Source organism: Phascolarctos cinereus, unplaced genomic scaffold, assembly GCF_003287225.1.
Source record: "Phascolarctos cinereus isolate Bilbo 61053 unplaced genomic scaffold, phaCin_HiC Scaffold_4;HRSCAF=312, whole genome shotgun sequence".
NCBI classification, from domain to species: domain Eukaryota; kingdom Metazoa; phylum Chordata; class Mammalia; order Diprotodontia; family Phascolarctidae; genus Phascolarctos; species Phascolarctos cinereus.
The window spans coordinates 645,195,672-645,209,836 of NW_027555847.1; the positions used below are offsets into that span (position 1 = coordinate 645,195,672).

Here is a 14,165-nt window from a genome sequence, read left to right on the forward strand (position 1 = left end):
CAGCCGGTGGTTCTGACCAAGAGTCACGAAGCTTACAGCCCTGTAATACTGACTGAATGGGGAGGGGAATTCTACTTACCTATCATGTTCTTTATCCACCAGATGATATCTGGCCCTGAAGGCCACCAGGTGCGCGTAATAGGCTGGTGCAGGGATAGAGACAGAGCGTGTGCAGCGCACATAGGTATGACACAGTTGATAAGTCAAAATCTGTAATTCATCTGAAGAAAAACGATTGTCATCCCAAAGGACATGATAGTGTGAAGGCCTGCTTGTTCCCTAAAAATTAAAAATAGATTTCTCAAGTCAAACTCCAGTTTAAAAATAAACAAAGCAAAAAGCACTTGTCTAGAGAGGAAACAATTCTTACAGTTATTACACACTAGACCAAGAAGAAGAGTAGACATATTCTTTCCTCCTCCACTATCATCTCCAAATCATTTTTGTTATTGCCACCTTACTCAACAATTGTCCAGTTCATACAATCTATATTAGCCAGTCTTTATCACCTGGTTCAGATCCTTGAGGCAGTGATCGATTGGATTCTAGATATTTTTTCCTTCCTTTATCATCAAACAATTCAGCACCTGGTTAAGTCTTCCTTTCTTCCCCAATTCCACCTTCAGGCACAGGAACTTCAATATAAAAATGGATCTGTCACCTTCAACAACCTACCCTGGCTTCTAAGTTCATTAACTGTTTCAATTCCCAGATGTACAACCTCACTTTAGAATCCTGAAGTAGCAAACCAGATTAAATCTAATTGGGAAATATTTAATAAAATAAATAAAAGTACAATGTAGATAATGTTAATTTGTGTGTGTTTTTTTTCAAGTCAGTATGTAATGGCAGAGATCCATTTCTGTTTGAGTTTGACACTACTGTTTTATACCACTCACCCACAGAGGTAGGCATGCCCCTTGATTTCACTACCAACCATGACTGGACTGTACCTGTGTTGTGGAACTCTGAAAATTCCTCTCTGTATCATGATTCCAATCTATCCATCTATCTACCATCCCTTTGCCTTACAAGTCCTATAGAGATTCTATGCTTTTACTGTGAAAGTCATTCCGTGGCTCTTAACTTGGGGTCCATGAACTTATTTTTATGAAAACATTTGTTGATATGAACAAAAAGTTTTGAGCCAAGGAACTAACTCAGATAATGTTGAGTTTTTTAAAAAATCACTTCTTTTAACAATCCTATGTATTTTATTTTAGGCATTTTTGGGGGGAAGCAATTGAGGTGAAGTGACTTGCCCAGGGTCACCAGCTAATTAAGTGTCTGAGGCCAGATTTGAGCTCAGTTTCTCCTGACTCCAGGACCAATTGCTTTATCGACTGCACCACCTAGCTGCCCTTTACTTTAGGCATTTTATGAATATTATGCTGAGAAGGGGTCCACAGACTTCATTAGACTGCCAGAGGGGTCTTTAATACACAAAAGGTTGAGAATCTCTGTTCCTGAACCATTTATCACTCCTGTTCAGGTCTCATTTTTCTCTCTTCACAGTCTTGACAAGATCAACTCTACAATTTCTGTTATTTTAAAATCCCTTGTCCTTTTGCCAGTCACACTTTACTAAATACTATTCCCCTCTCAACCTCCCCACCCCACCCCAATCCACTTTCTCTGCCCCTTCCCCCCATGATGCATCAGAGAATAGCTGGAAAAACTGAGAAGTTATCTCTTTTTAACTGGGCTATCACTGTTGCAAAGAAATCATTGTAGTCTTCCATTATCACCTTTTCCACAGTAGCAATTCCATACCCTCTCTTTTCTCCTTAACCCACTTAGACCATACTTTCTCTCTTAAACAGGTCTTGCTTTCTACTTTATTGGGAGAAAAAATTCAATAAAATTTATTAAGTGCCAACTATGTGAAGGCACCACTTTAGGTGCTGGTGATAACAAAGCCAAAAATGAAACTCTCCCTGACCACAATGAGTTTACATTCTATTGGGAGGGGAGGGGGGCAGGGAAGAAAAGGAGACTATAATCTGTACACAGGTAAATATAAAAATATATACAAAGTATTTCCAAGAGGAAGAGTGTACTAACAACTGGTTAGGAGAGGTATGCAGGAAAGGCCTCATGTAATAGATGATTATGAAGCTCATGAAAGAGCTGTACTTTGAAGGAGGCTGGGAATTCTATGAGGTAGAAGGGAGAAGGGATTGCACCCCACACACAGAATAACTTGTACAAAGGCAAGACGTGGGAAATGGAGCATTCTGTATGAAGAGCAATTAGCAAGCTAGTTTGACGAATATAGTGTAGTGAAGGTTAGTAATATGAAGTAAGACTGAAAAGGCATATGGGCAACAGATTGTGAAGGGCTTTAAATGCCAGGCTGAGAATTTTATGTTTTCCTAGAGGTAACAGGGAGACATCTCTCTATCTGTGTAGGAGAAAGGCATGATTGGATCTGTGTTTTGGGAATATCAGCTTGGCAGGTATTATGTAGCAGATGGATTGGAGAGGGGGAGAAACTGGAAACAGGAAGATCCTATTATAATATTCAACAAAATATATAACAAGACATATTATAATATCAGAGCAGGAGATAATGAGGATCTAGAGGTACAACTGACAAGACTTAGCAATCGGTTAGATCAGAAAACCCCATGGACATTACTGATGTGCTAAGGTGCACAAGGTCATGAAGAGTTAGACACAACTGAATGACTGAACAAGATCAATCATCCAATAATGATTTATTAAGTGCTTACTTAATAATAAACAAACATTTGCTGTTGTTCAGTTGTGTCAGACTCTTTGTGACCCCATTTGGGGTTTTCTTGGCAAAGATACAATAGTGGTTTGCCATTTCCTTCTCTAGCTCATTTTACAGATGAGGAAACTGAGGCAAATAGAGTTAAGTGACTTGCCCAGGGTCACACAGCTTTTAAGTGTCTGAAATCACATTTGAACTGGGATCTTCCTGACTCCAGGCTGACTCAAACATTTATTAAGTGCCTAAGGTGTGCCAGGCATTATGCTAAGTGCTGAGGATACCAGGAATGATAAAGATAGCACCTACCCTCAATCAAGGACTTCACAATCTGATGGGGAGATAATACGTAAATAACTGGGCATATGTGATCACCAAATCTGGAGACACAAAGACTAAAGCAAAGCAGCCAATTCACTCAAGGAGCTTATTTTTGGTGGGGGAGACAATATGTACATACTGGTACATTCAGAATACACACAAGTTAATCTTTGGGAGGACTTCACAGAGAAGAAAACACCTGGGCTGAGTCTTGAAGGAAAACAAGAATTCTAACAACAGCTTCGTTGCCTTAGACTTTCAAGGGTTGTGGCTGGCAGTAATGTGTAATAAAGTAGGAAAGGCAGCGTGAGGTTGTACTACGAAAAGCTTAAAATAGCAAACAGAGGATTTTATACTTGCTTCTTGAGGTAAGAGGTAGCTACAGCCATTTTACAGGAAACTTTTCCCAAATGCTTTTAATTCTAGTGCCTTTCCTCGGTTAATTATTTCATATAAATCCTATACATAGATTGCTTTGTTATATTTGTTTGCATATTATTTCCTCCATTAGATTGTAAGATCCTTGAGGGCAGGGATTGTCTTTTGTATCCTTAGTGTTTAGCACAGTGCCTAGCACATATAAATAAATGCTTACCAAGTGCTTAATAAATGTTTACTGATTGACTGATTGATTTGATTGACAGGAGGCAGTGGTCAGACTTTCATTTGAAGAAAATCACTTTGGTGGTTGTGTGAAATATGAATTGGAATAGGGAGAGACTTGCAGCAGGGAGACCAACTGTAAGACTTTGGTAAAAATCTAGGAAGATGGGGCAGCTACGTGGTGCAGTGGATAGAGCGCTGGCCCTGGAGTCAGGAGGACCTAAGTTCAAATCCAGCCTCAGACACACAATACTTCCTAGCTGTGTGACTCTGGGCAAGCCACTTAACCTCAACTGCCTCACTTGAAAAAAAAAACTCTAGGAAGATGTAATGAGGGTCTAAACTAGGATTATGGTTGTGAGTAGAGAGAAGAGGACACATATGGGAACTATTAGAGATGCAGAAATAATTCAGCAACTTTTTAGACTCATCTCCTTCCTTCTAGTCTTTCTCTTCTCCAACCCATCCTCCACAATTGTTATTCCCAAATGAGGTGTTTAATTTTTGTCTTTGTATCTCCAATACCTAGCATAGTGTTCCTACCTAATGTTTGTTGAATTATTATTTAACACTAGAAACATTCCAGAAGTGTTCTTGGCATGGTTAGGGTTAGTATAATAATGGTCTATTTTTGCCACTTATGGAGGGATCATAGAATCTTAAGATGAGGTGGGAGCCTTACAAATTATTATATGTAATGCATTCCTAGAAATAATCAATCCCTTCTAACCAGGTCCATTAGAAATGGCCATCAAGCCATTACTCTTTTTTTTGAGGCAGCCACTATCACTGTTAGAAAACTCTTCCTTTTGGTGAGCTGAAATATGCCTCCGTCTAATTTTCATTATGTAATTTGGAAGCAGATTCTAGATTTTTTATCCTTGCCTCTCTTACCATCTTATCCATCCATTCTAGGACTGCTCTAGCGGGCCACTTAGAACAAGTCTACTTCTCCTTCCTGGAGAAGGAAATGGCAAACTACTCCAGTATATTTGCCAAGAAAACCCCAAAATGGGGTCACTAAGAGTCAGGCATGATTGAAATGACTAAACAACAATTCTTCTTCCATATGACAACCCATTAGTTATCTGAATATAGGCAGGTGTCCCTCTTGAAATATTTTCTTCTTTAGAATTCCTTCATGATTACATAACTAGGAATGCAGAAGTTATCCTTACTTGTCCCCTCAACCAAACTGTAAAAGTTCCTGGGGCCTAGGGACTGTGCCTTATTCTTCTTTCGTTTCTACCATAGTGCTCACTACAAGGCTAGGTACACACACACTAATTGCAGAATAAATACTGGTTAAATCAAATGACTTCATCATTTACATTAGTTTCCTTACTTTATAGTTTTTAAAAATAAAAATACTTTTTTAAACTTTATATGAATAGATGAAACAACTGAGGCACAGGTATATGACACAACGTAGTCTTTCAGTGGTAAAGTTTTCTTTTTTAAAAAGAGGATAGTCTATTATTCATGCTCATAATGAATAAATACTAGGTTTTGGGGTTTTTTTTGTTTTTTTCCCTTAAACATGCCTCACTGCCCGAAGAGCAGCTCAGTAAGATCCTAGATGGTTGGAACCATTTCTCATATGGTGTAGACATTCAACAATCATTTGGTTAGGGAACTCCACAATTAATCCAGAGCTGCCATATTTAAGTGATCACTGTTAAACATTATAGTTCAAGTCACTCAAAAAGCCAGAAATACTTGGCCCTACCTGAATACCAGCATGGCTGCACAGGTAAAAGTCAAATTCAGATGGGTGGGTAATTTTGGTGTCTACTGTTGTCCCTGCTGGAATATTTCCACTCTTTCCAACCTACAGTAAAAGAGGAGTAATATTAAGTAATGCAAATGGACAGAGCTAAGTCATACATTAAAAATACACACACACATCACACACACACACATACACAGATATATAAAAGAACATACTAAATTATAAAGAATTCTAATGTCAAATGTTTTATTTTTAAAAACTTCCAAACCAAAACTAAGTAGATTGATTATAATTATTTTTCAGGATTTCTTAGAAAACCCCAGGACTAAAAGGCTAGTAGCCTTTTGTATTGTACAATTTATACTCAGAAAACCATAGCAGCAATTCCATCATGTATGGTCATTTTTAACTTGACGTGCTGGGTTCATAAAATCCTACCTCAGGATGGAAAATCATGTTAAAACATCAAACCTACTTGGTCCCTCAATATTGAATATCCTATTTGAGATGAGTAATGACACAATTAAGAATAGATTTCTAGTAAGACCTTAGGACCATTAAAAGGTATTGTAACACTACTGATGGAATAACAGTAAGAATGAGCTTAAGAGTAAATAAGCCTATTTAAGCAAAGAAAAAATGAAAAAAAAATTAAACACAAAGGGAGGAATTAAAGAAGCTTTAATTTAGATTCAAAGATTAAAATGCTCAATTTGAGGTACAGATAGTGGTACAACATTAAAGAATTTCAAAATGTTCAAATCATTTTGGACCCTTTCCACTTCTCCCCACTGTTAGTCAAAATATTTTGTTCAATTATTCCTTAAAAATATACCTACCCCATCACTTCTCTAATGTTGATGCCTGAAGTGTCTCATTAGCTTTATAATTTGGTCATCTTGCCTCAAAGTCTCTTACCACTCAAATCTATCCTATATATCATTGTCAGATTAGCCTTCCTAAAATACTGTTCTGCACAAAACCTCCAACTGTTATACATTACATGTGCAATACAAAGTATTCCTTAAAGAAATAACTTAAAGAGCTAGAGGAATATACAGTGCTCATGACTAGGTTATACCAACACAAAAACAGCAATGCTACCAAAGTTAATTTTCAGTTTTAATATTAATATCAAGTGAGGTATAAAATACAAAGTATACTACCTCTCCAAACAGAAAAGGGATTCCCCTAAAGATGACAAGGTCCTTCAGATGCTCCTGTTTACAGCTAACATTCTGCTGATTGTGTCAAGCCCAGAAACAGTGCACAGGCTCCTAAATGAGATTCCCAATCACTTAGGAGGTTGGCCTAACAATTCATACAGGAAAAACCAAGTGGAGAAAGAATTCCTATTGTTCAGGGTATAACTATTTAGTTGGATGCACAGCCGTATGAACTGGTCTTATCACTGCATACAATTTGGGCAGAATGTGAATAGATCTGAGCTGAGCCCAGATTTGAAAGAGGAGGAAATGAGCAGTTTGGACTGCATATGGGTAACTGAATAGTGCTTTCAAGCATCACAAGTTTCTCCACAAAACTAAAATTAAAGTTCACTATTAGCAGTATTTCATGTGAAGAAGTAGTACATTAATGTTTGCAATTAAAGCTGATAAAGGGTTTTACTCATAACTAACTACTGAAATAACTAGGACAAGTAAAATCATCACTGTTTCACACTGAGGCACAGAGATGAAGTGGCTTGTTTCCTTGGTCAAACAGCTAATAAACTTCAAGGAAACTTCAAGTCCTTATAACTTAAAAAGTCCAGTGTTCTATCCACTACACCATGATAGTACTAAGTACCATACTTACGAGACTCTTCCCCCAACAATGCTCTGCCTGATGCCATGTTTTTTTAAAAGTCCATCAATGGTTTTTAGCTGATTTATAGGCAATTGCAAAATGACCACTATTACTAATGTTATAAACTCAAGAGTAGGAGAACATAGTAGTAGGAATATGTTGGTGCATAGTGCTTATTAAGTAATTAATGGCAGAGTCAGTTAGGAGTTCCCAAATAGTGATGAAATAGAACATAGTTGGCCCTGCATTTGGGTTGTAACATTTAACAGTCCTGTGAAATAAGAGGCTGAGTTGATCCTTGACGCCTGTAATTTAAAAGCTTCCAGACATAAGAAAAGATCCAATACAAATTAACTTTATCCTTCTACTACACCAGGTATTCACAAACTGATGGATCCTATCCCATCCTAATCCTCTCTAGTTTTTAAAGGTCAGATTCTTGGCAAGTAGATAGATGGGAGCTCATTTAGAAATAACATGTGATAACAATTTTGCTTCAATGGTATGGAAAAAAGTTTATTCTGTGCAGGGGTGGTACACAGCCTAAGGGTAGGGCAGAGGTACAGTCAATAAATGTATCATCAATTTTAAGGCTAGAGATAAAGGCATGCTAGGTATATAAAAAAAAAAAGACTGGAAACTACATGAAATTATGGATGATTCATATTTCCTAAGTCTTACACTTGTGGAAAATCTGATCTGTCTTTATTTGGTGAGCTCAGGAGCAATGCCAATTCTTCACTGATGAATTGCTACAACTTACCCGTTCATTTTTGTCAGTACAGAAAAGCCTAGTGTGATGCCTTTTCTGAACAACTATAAATGTAATTCCAGGCTGGTAGTCTTTTTCTAGTTTAATGCATGCCTCTCGGATAGCCAACAGCTCATGATGAAGAACCTAAGTAAAACGGAAGAGAAAAAGACAGGATTAGGAATTGTTGAGCTTTTTAAGTAACTCTCAGAATCCACACTAAATCCTTTAATAATGTTAATTCCAACTTTTAAAAAAAGGACATATTGTACAACTGAAAAAGTCAATTTTGAATTAAAGAACTGACAATTAAAAATGGGAAATGGATAACAGAAATAACATCAAAACCAATTATAATAATTTCATATTGAAGTTTTAAAATAAATCCACTGACACCATACATTGGCTTAGTCAGCAAATAGAAACACACGGGTTACTTGCTAGACAGAGAGTGCAGCCAAAAGTAACAGTGGCTGACAGTACAAACACCTTTGTAAGATAATGAAGATTATAAGAAGCATTATCTCATAAAGCAGAGAGAAGCTATGGAAGGTAAACCCAGTTTAAAAAGAAAAAACTCGAGAAGACTGTCAATGAAAGTCATTACTAGACATTTGAGGGCAACAAAGAGAAGAAAAATGGAAAAGATCTACAAAGATTAGTAACACTTTTCACTATTCAGGACAATGGAACCACCCTACTTGAAATTTCTAATAGCATAGTTCTAGTTATGTTTAAAGGGAAGATACAACTGGTAATACAGGTAGAACAAAGACAGAAAAGGCATCCTGACTGGACAAAGTGTATATGGAAGACATTTGGGCTGGATTGGATATTCAAAAGATGATGGTTTTGGAATACCTTCTCTAAGGTTACCAATGCTTTATTAATAACTAAATCTAATGGCCTACTCTCAGTCCTAATCCCACTTGAACCTTCTATTCTATTTCCTCCTGGATACTTTCTCCTCCCCTGGCTTCTGCTTTCTTCTTTACATTCTCTTTCTTGGTGACTTCACCTGCTTCCACAGATTCAAGTTATCACCTTTATGTAAATGGATTCCAAATTTATATTTGCACTAGTACTCTGTTAGAGCAACAGTTCTGGATTGTCATATGGAAATCTTTATTTAGAAATCTCAAATCCTAAATTGTCCAAAAGCAATCATTCTATAGTGGTGTCAAACGTAAATAGTAACAGATGTAAGTGGACTGCATTGTCTTAGAAATGAATATCATTTATGTTGTATTGCAGTTTTATTTATTTTGCTAAAATATTTCCGAATTACATTTTAATTTGGTTCACCTGTGCTGCAAGTTGGACACTTCTGATCTAGAGTACTGTGTTCAGTTCTAGGGACCACATTTTAAGAAGGACATTGATATATTGAAAAGCACCGAGGCAAGGCAACCAGGATGGTGAAGGGTCTTGAAATCACCCCACAAAGCTTGTTTGAAGGAGCTGTTAACCTGGAGAAGACTTGGTGAATATGATAGCTCTCTAAGAATTTGGAAGACTGTTATGTGGAAGAGAAAACAAGACTTGCTCTGTTTGGCTATAAAGGGTAGAACTAGGAACAATGACTAGTAGAAGTTGTAGAGAAACAGATTTCAATACCATATAAGGAAAAATGTTTTGACAATTATATGGTGCACTGGGGGCGGAGGTTGGGCAATTGGAGAGGAGGTATGGGATGAATTTAACATCACTGGACATCAAGTGTTGGCTGAATATTGGAAAGAGAATATCTATTCCTGTAGGGGTTGAACAAGGTAACTTGTGTTAACTTTTCCAACTAAGATAGGTTGTAAATTCAGTGATTCCTGATTTACATGCTTACCTCACAGCATTGCTATGAAGATCAAATGTAAGAATGTATGTAATGTTGTGTACACACACACACACACACACACACACACACACACGACATGCCAAAAATGTTACTGCAGTTTTTAAGCTTTAACAGTTTAAAAGTTATTAAAACTTAAAACTGCATTAAGACATTTTGGACACTATCCATCCATCCATTCATCCACATATCTATGTTTTACACACACACATATAGATATATACATATCCATTATCTTTATATATCTCTAGAGATATATAGACGGATAAACAGGAAGATATGGAATAGATGAATTATTAGCAGCAAGTTTCCCTTTAAAGCTTCATGATTGTATAGAGGCAACTCTGAGTTCTTGAAGGTCATGCCAGCAGAATGGAAATCCTGGGAGTTCAAGATGGAAAAGCTCCAAGTATAGTTCTGGTGATAACTGGAGGCATTAGCTTCCAAAACCAGGCTACTTGGAAGTTGGAAAAGGTTCCCCACTAGTTTGGCCCCAGAGTGCTGACTTGCGCCACAACCATTAATATTGAAGACTATTGGCTTGTATAGGGGTTATGATTAGATTCAGGGGAGAGATGACCTGAAGAAATCATAGGCTCTAGAAACTTTATTATTATTATTACTATTTTGCTTTTTGGTGAGGCAATCAAGGTTAAGTGACTTGCCCTGGGTCACACAGCTAGTAAGTATCAAGTGTCTGAGGCTGGATTTGAACTCAGATCCTTCTGATTCCAAGGCCAGAGCTCTCTCCACTGGGCCACCTTGCTGCCCTAGCTTTATTATTATTAGAAGTGCTAATACTGTTGGTCACTGGAAAGACAACAAGTGAGTATCCTTTAGTACACTTTTATGTGTAACAAAATGTTCTGAGATAGACACACAAGTGAGTTTAGAAAGGATCTGTCTGATGATCCCTGTTCTGAAGAGCTCTTCTAAAACAATTATCCACATTCTACATTTCCCATGACTATGTATATAAAATACATCTACGAAGAGGCTTATCAATGCTTCCCAAAGATGGAAAAATGTTAAGAAAGAACTGTTAAAAAAAAAAATGAACACATTTTGAAAGAGAATGACTTGCAATGGCCTCATCAAGCACTTGTTGTGAAATAGTAAAGTGTTTTCTCCACAAAGGAAGGTCCTTTAAAGTCTGATTTGAAGGGGGGAGGGCGGTGTTAAAATTAAGAGTACCTCTAGCCCTCATTAGACTAGATGCTGTTGCCCCCCATTTTACAAGGAAGGAAATTGAGGCAGTGAACTAAAGTTAAGCAACCACAAACCTACCAAATGTACTTCACTAAAAAGAAAAATACAAACTTACAAATGAAAGGCAAGTGTGTGCATTTAGACTCTGTACAAGAATCAGAACTACAGAAAAGGGAAATCTGATAGAAGTGAATAGTTCTATGGGGGAAATAGTGATATCCAAAACTGAACCACTATCTTTCCCCTTATATCATCCCATCTTCCAAACTCTTCTATTCTCTAGTCTCTCAGATCTATAGCCTTTGCATTGTCCTGCACTCAATTTTTTGAACTTCATATACCTAATTAGTTGCCTTATCTTGCCATTTCTAACCATCTCTTGCATATGAACCTTCTCTCCACTCACACAATTACCAGCTCAGTTTGGGTCTTCATCACCTCTTGCCTAGATTACTGCAATAGTTTCCTAACTGTAGAGGATCACTGAGGGTCATTGTCCCAGATGAACCCTACAGGAACCCCATCATCAGTTCTGAAGTTCAGTGCAAGTATGCTCTTAATATCAATAGATGATACATATGAATAAAGCAATGATGCAATGAAGAATTTGGAAAGAGACTTGAACTAATCCAATTCTTAATATTTACTAAAATTACAACCAAGGGCAAGTCACTTTGGGGGGAGATTTTAAAATTAAGCCTGCATTTGACTCTCACTAGATCAGATTCTGTTGCCTCCATTTTACAGAGAGTATCTCAATGCAATCTCAAATACAAATTTTTCCAAAACTAAACTCATCATATAGAGTAGTGAAGTGCTGGAAGAGAATCCTCACTAGTTTGGTCACAGGGTGATGATTTTTTGGCCACAAAAATGATTGGAAGCTTGTAAAGGGGTTGTGATCAATATCTGTGGTTGAGTTCTGTTCTAGAAATCCATCTTAGGAAGGGCACTGATTCATAGGACAGCAACCATAATGGTGAAGGGTCTCTCAACCTCAGTTTCCTTGTTTAGGATACCTTCATGATATCTTCCTCATAGGGTAGAAGATAAAATGTTTTGTAAACCTTTAAGTGAGATAAGAATATGAGAATAATTATCACTGCTCATAATGTTCACTGGGGAGTGAAGGCCATTGGCTTATCAGTACTCTAAAGACCAGTAGCCCCAACTGATGGATCAGGTTGAATGTCATGAGGGATGGAGAGAGTTTAAGGAAGCAGGCTTGGCTTGCCCCAGCTCCACCAAAGAGTCTAAGAGGAGTAAACAAGAAATAGACTATTACCCTTTATGATTCCCTGTTCTACCACTTACTAGCTTTGTGACCACATGGAAGCCATGTAACCTCTACCTCTCTAAGCAAGAGTAAACTATAATAAAGAGTTCATAGCATGACGAGAAAAGCACTTTAATAAGCATACAAATGCTTAAGCAGGGGTTCTTAATCTGGTGTCTGTGAATTTAGTTTAAAAATATTTTGATGACTATATTTCAGTATAACTGGTTTCCTTTGTAATCCAATGAATTTTATTTTATGCATTTAAGAGCATTATTCTTAGAAGGGGGCCAGTCTTCAACAGACTGCCAAAGGGGTCCATGACACAAAAAAAGATTTAGAATTCTTGTGACAGAGAAATGTGAGATAATGATAAAAATAATGAGGTAATGAGAAAAACTACACGAACAATGGTCAAATTAGTCATAAAAATTCAATGGAAAAATGAAAAGGGTTGGAATAGGGCAAAAGAAAAATTATCCCAACCTGTTGAAACTGTCCCTCAGAAACACCATCTCTATAGAAGATGATGCGAGTTGGTTTGAAGCGTGTTGACTTATAGAACTGGATAAGGAGCTCTCGGACCATTGCAGCCAAATCTTGGATGATCTCTTGCCGGTGCTGCTGAACTCGCACAGTTGCACAGTAACGATTGGGATGGGCATCCATGCTTCCTACAACCTGTTAAAGAACAAGATTTCAGTTTTCTCAGAACTGCCTTGTCACAAAAGATCCCAGTAAAGGAGAGTAACTTTATGCTGTCAATAAGAGGTAAGAGTCACAGATTTTACAAAGAATAGTTAGGTTATAATTTTGGAATGCAGCTTGGAGGATATCTATGCCAACCTCCCCTCCAACGGAACAACTTAAGCCTTGCTTCTGACCTCCACATTTTACTGTGAGCACACAAGTATTGCCGTTACACACTGAATGTTAAGATTAATAATTTATGACAAGAACACAGAATTCGTACAGAGGCCTCTTCCTCCCCACCCTCCAAGAGTGACAGACCACTGCAAAAGGAGAGAAATTTTTTTTAGGCATCTGAGCATGCCCGTTTAACCCACTTCAGATAGATGGGAACTTTATCTGGTATTGAGCACAGTAATATACAGGCAGAGGGGAAGGAGAAAGAATATTTAAGGGTGGGAATTTACCCTCATAGTCATACAAAGTGATTATTTACTTTTTCTTCTATACTGGGTAGGGATGGCAAATCTATACATTTAAGGGGTAATGATGGAGTGGGGGAATAAGAAAGGTGTTTGTGATTTCATCAGTGTATAGAACTCCCTCTGAGGATAGAAATGAGCAACTCGTTGGTAATTTCGAGAAGAAAAGCTATCTAGTCTGCACTAAGAAGTGAAATCAACTGTTCAGGTCATATCGTCAGTGAATGTAACACTGGCAGTCCTTGACCTGACCCCTAAGCTCACATGCTGCCTTTCTATTCATTAACTTTCAAAAGCTATTCAGGAAAAAGAAAATCTTATTATAATACAGAGAAATAACCAACAAATATAATACAGAAAAATAGAACAACTCCTGGAAATGACTTTTTTTTTTCCACCTAAAACTTCCCCAACAAAATTAGGGCCTAAATTACTACATCTTTTCAGAAAAATCTTCCAAAATCAGTCTGAGTCAGTTATTTTTTTTTTCTTATTTCCAGGTGATAATGAGACAAACTACAGGACTATTTACCAGGTTCTCTGAATCCAAACTTTAAAAAGAAAATCTGCTAATGTAAACTCATTAGCACCTATTAAAAAGCCATTAGTCAAGGTTTAAAAAAAAAAAGCTTTGAGGCTCAAATTGCTCATGTTGGGATGAATACAATGTCAGTAGATTTAAAAAAACCTATTTCTAATAACTTTG

General features: G+C 37.3%; 1 protein-coding gene across 1 annotated transcript in view; it reads right to left on the bottom strand.

Moving 5' to 3' along the window:
* Positions 1–14,165, bottom strand: part of AGO2 (argonaute RISC catalytic component 2) — a 157,126-nt gene that overhangs the window by 15,731 nt on the left and 127,230 nt on the right. Inside the window, 4 exon segments of the mRNA XM_020967055.2 lie at positions 80–279; positions 5,391–5,492; positions 7,966–8,100; positions 12,774–12,968. Of these exon segments, the coding sequence (XP_020822714.1) occupies positions 80–279; positions 5,391–5,492; positions 7,966–8,100; positions 12,774–12,968 (632 nt within the window).